General features: G+C 47.6%; 1 protein-coding gene across 1 annotated transcript in view; it reads left to right on the forward strand.

The window, feature by feature from the left end:
• Window positions 1-1,852: 1,852 nt before the first annotated feature.
• The window catches only part of KDM7A (lysine demethylase 7A), a gene marked incomplete in the record, with an annotated part of 99,805 nt that continues 90,357 nt past the window's right edge, over window positions 1,853-11,300 (forward strand). The window contains 1 exon segment of the mRNA XM_073621856.1: window positions 1,853-2,388. Within this exon segment, the coding sequence (XP_073477957.1) occupies window positions 2,288-2,388 (101 nt within the window).

Below are 11,300 nucleotides of genomic sequence, written 5' to 3' on the forward strand. Positions count from 1 at the left end.
ATGATCGCTGTGTATTCCTCAGTAACCATAAAGGATATAAATCCTCTTGGTGTGCACAAAATGCCCTTGCAATCCCAGATATTACCTTGTAGTAAAGACAACACTGTGTTGTACAAAGCCTGTGCAGAGAGCAGAGCTTGTGGGAGGGGTCCAGCAGACTCCACCTATTACAGGCTTCCTGAAGAAAACTACAAGAGGGGGCGGAGACAAGACCAGTCACCCTGAACAAAGAGAGAGACCAGCAGTGACTGGTCTTTATTACAGGAAGCCCCTGTACAGAGGGAAGGTTTCACACTGGATTACTGCACAGATCTGGAAGAAATACACAAAGCACACCAAGATTCAAGTAATTTTACACGACTCATGTATTTAAATATTATTAGTTTCTTCTGGAGTTCAGCTTTAATTTACAGCTGGTGTGCATCAATTGAAGTCATTCCACTGGTGAAAAGTAAAAATGATCTGATGACATCTGAAGGGTGATAACAAAGTGCCCCGTACCTCCCTGACTTGAGAACGAACGCACAAAGTATGTTGGCAAGGGCCCCCCCCCCCCCCATGCCCCTTATTACATGGACTGGGACATTAATATGCACAAGTTAATTGGTTAAACACACAAGTGCTTTTTTTTTTTTTTACTAATATCTTTAGGCCCCATTCATTCCTGTACGCAACACATTTGCTGCACAACATAGGGCAGGCTATTCACTTGAATGGGCTGCCCTACGTGTGACAAACGCACCAAAGTAGCCCCTGCACCTTTTGTGGCAGTGAGCCTGGCACGTTTTTTTACCTGACTGCTACCCGCGTTTGGTGTACCATTAGGAAATCATGCAGGCACAAGGACAATGCATGTTTTGGCACTTTTTTTGTGCGTTTCCAGGAACGTGTGCAGAAATGTGCACTTCTGCACTCATTCCCAGAATGCAAAGGTGTGATCGCAGCTTTAAAGTGTTACTAAACCCAGGACCCTGCATTCACTACATCTGGTCTCCCACAGTACACAGAACATGGAAATGCAACTATTTTAGTAAATATAAACGGATAAATACCTTTTCTCATCAGTATACAGCAGTCTTGTGACTTCTATCAGTGTCTGGTTAAAGCTTGTAGGAGGAGTTTTCATTCTCCCACAATTGTCCAATGATAATGTAGGTCCCCTACCCTCTGTCTGAACAGTGCTGATTGGTCCTGTGCTGATCATATGCACCCCCCTGTTTGATCCTGTCCTCTCTGATCCTCCCCTTCTTCCAGTGTTTCCAAAAATAGCCCAATGTTTACAGAGCCAGGAGGCACTCTGCACATGCTCAGTTTGGTGTGTATTGCTAGACTCCGAGCACAAATGTCAAACTGGCGGCCCTCCAGCTGTTGCATAACTACAAGTCCCATCATGCCTCTGCCTGTGGGAGTCATGCTTGTAACTGTCAGCCTTGCAATGCATCATGGGACTTGTAGTTCCGCAACAGCTGGAGGGCCGCCAGTTTGACATCTGTGCTTGGAGTCTAGCAATACACACCAAACTGAGCATGTGCAGAGTGCCCCCTGGCTCTGTAAACATTGGGCTATTTTTGGAGACACTGGAAGAAGGGGAGGATCAGAGAGGACAGGATCAAACAGGTTTTTAAACAGTGCACAGGATTAACCCCTTAGGTTCCACAGTGAGTATAACAAGCATACTTTACTGTGTATACAGACTGATTTTACTGTTGTGGGTTTAATAACACTTTAAACTTGATTTCCAAGATAACAATGTATAATAATTAGAAAAGAAAAGTTTCTAATAAGAGGCTGATGATGTTTTTTGCTTGTAGACAGGTACTCTTTCAGGCATGGCCTCTTCAATCCGGAGCAGTGTGTATGTTGTAGTATTTGTGATGACTAGCTGATGACAGGGTCACACTTCCTCCTCTCTCTGTACGCTGTCTGCACAGAGATCACATTAAACCACACGTTCATTCATAATTACTGCTGCGTACCCTTTAAGTGAAGATGTCAGGAGGCTCGGCTATTTCCGGAACTCTTCGGCAAAAAAACAGAAAAAAAAAACTCCGAGGCGATAGCCCCTTTCGGCTATCGCTCCCAGGCTCGCCGGTCGGCCACGCCCACGGGACGAGCGAGCGTCCAATCGGAAGGCAGGAGCTAGGGCAGAGTGAGCGTGTGTGTAATTGCACGGGGGACGAGGTGGGCGGGGTGAAGCGAGAGAAGATCCGGCACATGCGCAGTGACTCCCTCCCCCCCGCTCCGTGCTTGTGTGTGTGATGTCTGGGCTGGAGAGTGGATTTTAAAGATGGCCGGAGCGGCTCCCGTCTACTGTGTCTGCCGGCAGCCGTACGATGTGAGCCGGTTTATGATCGAGTGCGACATCTGCAAGGACTGGTTCCACAGCAGGTGAGCGAGAGGCCGGCTCGGCCGGTGGGCCCTGGACGAGGGGACGGAGGAGGGGGGGAGCTGCCGGGAGAGACTGCTGGGACAGGGAGGATCATAACAATAAGGTGGTCTGGGGCAATGGAGTGCAGTCCGGGCCGCAGACACACTTCAAGGGACTGTCCGCCTTCACTTGCTGCACTCCCCCGGACATCGCTCCCCGGGATCCGGCTGCTGCTTGGAGATCTGCAACTTATTGGGGTGTCCTATAAATACTGGGGGGCACATGTCACCCCCAAACTATTCATGTGTTCAGGGGGTCAGGTGCCAAGCAAAAGGGGGCGACCTGGACACAGTCGCATGTTCTATACATTTTGGGGTCACTTGTCACCCCCAAAAGTGAAGTTGTCACCTATATCACTGCGCCCCCAAGAAGTGACATGATAGGTCCCTCATTGGGGACCCTCAAAGTGCTGCCCCTTTACCAGCTATTTCACATCACAGGGGTCACCCCAAAAGTGCCCGGGGGTAGGTCATGGCTCCCGAAAGTGCTAACCTACCCCAAAAGTGTGGTCATGTTGGGGGGGGGGGGTCACAGCTACCCAACATCCCGATAGTTGACCTTTTTGGACAGGGGCACCCCAATTTTTTTGACCAACTGGGGTCATAGCCCCTCAAAATGTTGACTTTGTTGGGTACCATACTATCTGAAAAGGTACTGTCATGTGAAGATCATAGCCCCCCCCCCCCCCCCAAACTATTGACCCACCTGTGTTAAGTCTTACCTTTCCCAATCTCAGTGTGGTCATGCCAGGGTCTAATCAACTGCCCCCCAAAGATAGGTGACCTCTTAGGGGCACCCCAAACTATTGTCTAAAATTATCTCCCCCAAGAAAATGCCAATGATAACCCCCAAATTATTAATACACCGGTGTTAGGTGTTAACTTGCCCACTTCCAACCCCAAAAAGTGTGGACATGCCAGGGTCTAACACCCCCCCACCCTCAATATAATTGAACGCTGCCTGGGGCACCCCAAAATACCCTGAACCTACGCAAGAAATACTCAACATGTCCCCTAACTGTACGCACACCCAGTGTTAAGCTTTAATTTGCCCAATCCTAACCCCCTAAAAATATCTAATTGCCCCCACTTCCCCAAGATAATTGACATCAGGTGGGGGGACCCTAAATTATTGGGTCACACCCCCCCAACTGCCCAATAAAAATGCCCCAAATATTTATTCTCCACCAGATTTTTGACACCTCTGGATCCCCTGAAGCACTTGATGTCCCCCCTATCCAAACAGTGACCATGTCCCCAACACACCTCCAACTATGACCCCAGACTGTAGTTCCCCCCCCCAAAAAAAAGTGTGTGGCAAGTGATCATCATGGAACTCCTCCCCCATCATGGAATGTGCCCCTCCCCCAATAAAGTATTGGCAGGTAGTCGCCCCCCCCCTAAAAAAGTGAGCAGACCATAACTGACCCCCCTCATATTATTTTGGAACTCCAAAACTTTTAACATCCCCCTCCCCCTCCAAACAAAACCCCACGTGTTGTGGGCCGGTGTGGGGGGTGCTGTGATTTGCATGTTCCGGCTGTCACTGCGGCTCATTGTACACACCGATCACATCTGCCGGCCGATCCGATCTGCAGGACAATGGATCTCCACCTCCGATCACCCCATTGTCTGTCACTGACTACAAAGAGGTGACCCCGCTGTGTACAATGGCCGGACGGTGTCACCAGACTTGTGGAAACTTTCCTGTGTTATGATGGGGGACATTAGACAAAGGAAGAGTGTATTGTTGTGTGCGGTGATCGCTCCTCTCTCCCCCGTACGGTATGATCGCACGGTGTCCCCGGTGATCATTGTGTGTGGGGTGTTCTGCTGATCTCCGCTCTCCAGCTTTGTCTCCAGTCATCAGGCCGGGTGATGTGCTCAGACGCCGGAGGGGGAGGGGGATGTGATTGTACAGGAGGGAGGAGGAGGGAGGGGGGTGATTGACAGCATGGCTCCGAGGACATTTAAATCCTCCTATTCAGCGGCACGCGTCTCTCTGCTGCCCCCTGCGGCCACACGCTACAACTGCATCCCGAGGTGACAATTCTTGTTCTCGGCTCTGGATTGAGGAAAACACTTTTGTTTTGTACGGTGACCTCAATCCGTGTCCTGCTCTGCCTTTCTGTTCTTCTTCCTCTGCTAGAATAAAAACAAAAACATTACTGTTCCCCCCCCCCCCCCCTCCCCAATTTGATGGGAAAAAAACTTTATTTGCAAATCTGTATTTTATCGTTTTGTTTGTGCTTTTGGTGCTTTGTTTTGTTTTTTGTTTTGCTCTGATTGTTTAGCTACTATTGTATATAAAAATACGATACTGTTGATTGTCCACCCTTTGATCATCAATCTTTTCATCTGTCGTTTTTAATTTTGTTCCTACTTTTTTTTTTTTTTTTTTGTATTTTGCTTTGGTTGTTTAGCTGTATCTGCTGCTATTATATAAAAAGCTTGCCTTGATTTTCCTCTTTGATGGCAAATCTGCACGTGTATACTCCTTTTTTTTTTTTTTTTTTTTGTGCTTTTTGGGTTTTGTTTTGCTCAGGTTGTTTTTGTGTTGCTTGGCTTTAACTGCTAGTATATAAAAAAAACCCAAAAAACTTTGATTGCAAATTGTTCTGTACGTTGGTACCTTATTTGTGCTTTTTTGATTTACTTATGTATTTTTTGACCCTGGTTGTTCAGCTGTATCTGTGTGTTTGATTAAAAAAAAAAAAAACTTTACTGCCCCCCCCCCTCCTTTTGATTTGTAAATGGTCTTTATCCGTACAGCTGTAATTTCTAATCGCTTTTTTGTTTGGCTGTGTCTTTTAGTTTCTCAAGTGAACTTTTGTATTGGTTAGAGGATGGGTGCTCCAGCTGTTGTGGAGCTACAAGTTCCATCATGTCTCTGCCTTTTGGGAGTCGTGCTTGTAACTGTCAGCAGCATGCAATGCCTTATAGGACTTGTAGTTCTGAAGTGGCTGGAGTGCCACAGGTTGAGCGCTCATGGGTTAGACAAAAGGGATTAGAGGACCAGTTATTTATATATTCCTTCTGTGCACATTGGGGAGATTTTTCAACAGTCCTTGTTCTAGAGGTACGAAAGGAAATTGGTCCAAAGTAATGTGAATTGGCCTAAAGTAATGTGAATTGGCCTCTTAGTTTTCACCAACACAAGTGTCCCCATTGGAAGATTCCTCTCACCTTTTCGTTCCTGTGACAACTACTGGATTTGGAATTGAAGCTCATTTATTTTTTTCCCAAGGACAATAGCGATCAAGATAAATAGAGGATGAGTTTTACCAGCGGGGTCACAGACCACGACAAAAACAGGACACTTCCTATGCTATATCTTAATCTAGTAAAGGCCTTAGGTGGGCCATTCATGGAGCAAATTTTCTTTCCTGCAACCACGGGTTGCAAGAAAGAAATTTGCTCGATTTTCTCCACCCCATCAACACAGACCATGTTGCTGCAGTAATCCCTCCCGCTGAGCCATTCTTATCTCCCAGCAGGGGCGCACGGGGGAAGCCATCCTCGCTGGGAGAAGACAGTGATGATTGCTAACAGCCATAGCGATAATTGCAGATAAAACCAGCATGCTGGTTGTACCAAGGTTGATCAATCGATAAACTTGGTATGATCCGCCTTCCCATACACGGTTTGTATTTTAGCCGTTTCCTGCTGAATCGTGTATGGCCTGCCTTATACGGGGGAATTGGGGGGAGTACAATGTAAACGTCTGGCTTTCTTCCACACAATGGAAGCCCATGTGTTGCATACAGCCACTCAAGGAAGTAAAGGGCTGGACATGGCTGTTGGCAGGGGCGTTGCTAGGGGGTGGCTATTGGGGCTATAGCCCCGAATCTGGGGCCCATAGCCCCGAGTCTCTTGCTGCAGGGTCCCTGCCTAACCAGCGGGTTGCGGCCGCTGTAGCGGGCGGGCTGGCTGCATGAGAGAGGCGGAGGAGAGAAGCGAGCGGGTGGACGAGCAGAGATGACATCTCTCTCCGCCCGCTCCACATCTGCGCTCTTCACAGCCGGGCCTCTTCAATTTGGGAGAGAGGTGTGGCGATCAGCAGAGAGATGACATCATCTCTCACTGCCCGCCACACATCAGCGCTCTTCCGCCCTCACAGCACAGTGGAGTGGAAGTCACGTGCTTCCTGTCATCGTGGAGCTCCACTTTGCAGTCAGACCCCCTTGCTTCAATGTCGGGGGTGTAGCAGGGAGCAGCGAGATGACATCATCTCTCACTGTCCGCCCCACATCACCGCTCTCCTGCTCTCACTAAATTAACCAGTGTTGTCAGCCTGCCACCAATGCACATTTGGTGGCACTGGCTGGCATGGCAAGTGACAATCCACATCAGTTGGCAAGTGACAACCCACATCTGGTGGTCCGTGACGTGGCAAGTGACAATCTGCAAATGGTGGCAGGAGATTTGGCAATCTGCAAATGGAGCCAGGAGACATGGCAAGTGAAAATCTGCAAACGGTGGCATGTGATGTGGCAAGTGACAATCTGCAAATGGTAGCAAGAGATGTGGCAAGTGACAATCTGCAAATGGTGGCAGGAGACGTGGCAAGTGACAATCTGCAAATGGTGGTAGGAGACACGGCAAGTGACAATCTGCAAATGGTGGCAGGAGACATGGCAATCTGCAAATGGTGGCAGGTGACGTGGCAAGTGACAATCCACATCTGCTGCCAGGTGAAAGTGGCAAGTGGCAACCCACATCTGGTGGCAGGCGACATGGCAAGTGACAATCCACATCTAGTGGCAGGTGACGGTGGCAAGTAACATGCTGCATCTGGTGACAGGAGATGTGGCAAGTGCCACGCCCAGGGCTCCCACTGATTCTGCAGTATGGTGAATTGAACCACTTCATTATATATTAGAATGTAACAATAGAAATAATGCACTTCAATCACCCTGACACCATATCAACCATGGTGCCATGTTGATTGAAGCGCCAACACCAGCCATCGCCCGTGAAAAATTGCTTAACACCCCCCCCCCCCCCCCCCCCGCGCGGGCATGCGAAAAGGATGGTGACTGCAGCTATGGGCTCTAGCCCCAGATCTTTTGCAGACCTAGCAACTCCCGTGGCTGTTGGTCGCATAAGTCTGCATATAGCATACTGATGTATTCCTCCAAGGCACGTTTGGGGTATATGGGTGTACACAAGTACCAGTATATACCCATGTACCAGCCATTTATTTTTTTATGAGCACCTGTATGCAGCACCTGGGCTTCCCTTGCATAGAAGACAGCCAAATGTTTGTTGTACTCTCCTAAAGTGCCAGTGTACATGAACCCTAAATAGGTTTGCAAAAGATGCATTTTAAAGCAGAACTAAACCCTTCAATCCTTTTCAGCCAAGGAAGTTGTCATCTTGGCCTCTGTTTGATCTGCAACTGCCATGGGTGCTGTTCATGTCATCGGTTATGACACCAGCCATTGGATGGCTTGACAGTTCAGTTGAGAGCACAAGGAGCTGTGACAGTTATTTCATGGCATGCCTTGAATGTAACTGTTGTGGGAAACCCTCAAATTGAGTTTAGTTCTGCTTTAAAGGGTAAGTTAAAGTGGAACTTTAGTCAAAAGTAGTCCTGCTAGATCACTTTGGGCTGGCCCCTTTTGCAGGAATAGATATATAAATCCTTAAAAAGAAGTGTCTATACTGTTTAAAATCCAGTAATACACGGACTCACCCTGCTCTGCACATGCTCAATTGCTCTCTATTTTTAGGCACTGATAAATTTGTAGAGGCCGATCTGCTGAGTCTTTGAAAAAATGCAAAAACAGAATCACCAAGTTGGTTCGAGGTTTAGCTAATCACCTTCTCAATGGCACACAAAGCCATTTGACTTTCAACTGATTAGCTGTGGTCATTTTGATCAGCTCAGCATGAAAAGAGCTTTCCTGGAGCATTTCAGTCCCTGGTGGTGAAAATGAAGCAAACAATCAACTATGGGTGGCAAGGCACAGATTTCCGGGATAAAGTTGTGAACAGGCAAAAGTTAGGAGATGGATACAAATAAAATTCAAAGGCTTTATCAATGCCTAGAAGCACAGTGAAGTCTATTAAGAAGTGTAAGGTATTTGGTACAACACAGACCCTACCTAGATCAGAACATCGCTCCAAACTGTATGAAAGAGCCAGGAGGAAATTGGTCCGTCTACCAAGAGGCCTATAGCATCTCTGAAGCCATTGCAGGAATTTATGACAGTGGACATTTGTGTACATGTGACGACAACAATATCACAAATTTTCCACAAATGGGCTGCCAGAAAAAAAAGCCACTTCTCAAGGGCCACATGAAGTCATGACTGAGCTTTGCCAAAACGCACTTTGAAGATTCTGAGCGCAAAGGTGTGCACGTGTGTGTGTGTGTGTGTGTGTGTGTGTGTGTGTGTGTGTGTGCTGCGCGCGCGCGCCACTCAGGCTGTATGGAAATGAAGTCCTGTGAGTGCTCGCTGGGAAGGGAGCTAGTCTGTCCTCCAGGCAATGGTATTGAGTGATAGGTGTCCCTGGAGCCACACATCAAGTCAAAGCCTGCTGTGTGATAGTGAATGGCAGTCTGTCTGGACCCCCGCTAGGCCACACCCCTAACATGTTTCGCTCCACCCACCAGAGCGTACTCATGAGGACTCACTCACTTGGATTTTATAAGTTGTGCTGAGTAAATGCAGCTAGATAAAACTAAAACGGTGTCTGTCTTAAAGGGTTTGTAAACCTTCTTGCTTTTTCACCTTAAGGCATCCTATCCCACCCCCCCCCCCCCCCCCCCCATGTTTTTCTTACCTGAACCCTAGAACTTGACCCGACGGGGATGCGCTGTCTCTCTGCCCGGGGTTCTCGGCTCTGGATAGATTGATAGCAGCACAACCATTGGCTCCCACTGCTGTCAATCAAAGAGGATGCAGAGTGGAGGTAAGTATGATAGGTTTGTTTTTTTTAAAAAAAGAGCCCTTACAATCGCATTTAATTTCAGGCTCCAAAGCAACAAAATGTGATTATTTTAAGGGGGGGTGATTCTTTTCTATACCCACTGTACCTCCCCTCTGGTCTGCTAAAAACAAACCGAAGGGGATCTGTTCTCCATGTAGGCAGATCTGATGTAAACACAGTGAAGTCCACTTACCCCCCAGCCGCCCATAGAGCAGAGCCGGCTCTGCCCGTGTCTGATCTGCAGAAACTTGAGCAGACATGGACCTATCATCTGCCCGCTCTGATCAGCACACAGATACCCTGCTGATTGGAATGGAGTCTGCCCTGTGTGACAGGCCTTGGAATACCCAGAGTTCAGGCTTCAACCAATATTTTGGCTAACACATACAGACTCTGTGCAGAGCATTTGACAGGTAGACCCAGACCATCGGTGTTGTAAACCAAGTGTTCTAAGCGCTTAGCTGCCGTGCTGTCCCAGCTCTTGTGAATCCCCCCCCCCCCCCCCCCTCCATATAGCCAGTATTGCAATGCTCTGCATTCAAATAGCCATTTAGACTGCTAATCAGAGCCCCTCATGTGCAGCGGTTGCTGTATGTGTGTGCGCATTGATTGACTGTGTAAACGGCACTTGGAATCAATTGCTGTGTAAATATTTAGCAAGCTTGTAAAATTACATCTTATAGGAAATGCACATTTACATAATGTTCCACCTGCTGAGACTCCAACTTTTTTTTTTTTTTTTCTTGACTATTTTCTGTTTTCATCCCAAAAACATCTCGTTACCAATTAACTGTTAAAGCCAGAAGCAATCATCTGATTACCGTTGATTGGTCATCTACTTGAGGCACAAAATGGCCTTGATGGTTAATGAGAGTAAGGGAAGGAAAAATCTAGACAGATAAAACTTCAGATTTAAATCTGCCTGTTACGCCTGTCTCCAGCCAAAAGTTTTAGGATTCTTTTGGATAACACAGGGAAGTTTAGAACCTCTGTCAAGCTTTTATTGCTGTGTGTGTGTTTTCCATGGGTGGAAATTTCTTCCCAGCAGCAGCGGAAGTCCATAGCAAGAGCAAAAATTTGATTCAGAGCCCACCAGAAAGGCAATAAAGCAGAACTTCACTCTCTCAATCAACTTTGATTGCTTTTATAAAGGAAGTAAACCCTGATGGGTTTTACTTCCTCTTTTGTTCCCTGCAAAGTAAAAGCATAATGGGCTAATTTGCATCGCATACTAGCCTATTATGTGGCACCTGCCAACAAAGCCCGCGCTGTGCCCACTGGAGGCTGCATCCATCTATACCCCTTTTCCTTGCAGGGCCACGGACTTCGGCTCAGTGACTGGCCAGAGTCGCGTGATGTCAGTCCCGTGCATGCGCGCAGGAGCCGCCAGTCACTGCACTCGCCTAGTGAAGAAACGGCGCATACAGAGTAAATATCTCCTGAACGACACACGTTTAGGAGATATTTACAGTACCTTTAGGTAAGCCCCCCCCCCCCCCCTTTTTTTTTTTTTAACACTTCTTCAGTTGCTTTGTGGTTTTGAGGCCAAAATGATGACCTACATCCTAGTAGTGTTCAGGAGGGGAGGAGGGGCTTTCTCAGCTAAGCACACCCTCCTGCCTGCATGCCTGAGCTAAGGGCAGATTAATTCCAGGAAGCAAATGATGCTACATGAACCGCCTGCCCTTACTCAACATGGCCACAGGCAGAAATTCTAGGGGAGGTGTTTTTCAAAGTGGAAAAATGGTATGGAGACCTGGATGGATGCTCGAGTTTGCTACGAATATTAACAGTAAAAATTTTATGCAGCGTAGTTCTGTCTTAAAGTGTATGTAAACCCTAACAACGAACGTCTTATTTGCGCCCTTTTTGGTCTGTAAGGGCCCTTTCGCACTGGGGCAGGGGCGGCGTCGGCGGTAAAGCGCCGCTATTGT

This window comes from Aquarana catesbeiana, linkage group LG03, assembly GCF_042186555.1.
Source record: "Aquarana catesbeiana isolate 2022-GZ linkage group LG03, ASM4218655v1, whole genome shotgun sequence".
NCBI lineage: Eukaryota > Metazoa > Chordata > Amphibia > Anura > Ranidae > Aquarana > Aquarana catesbeiana.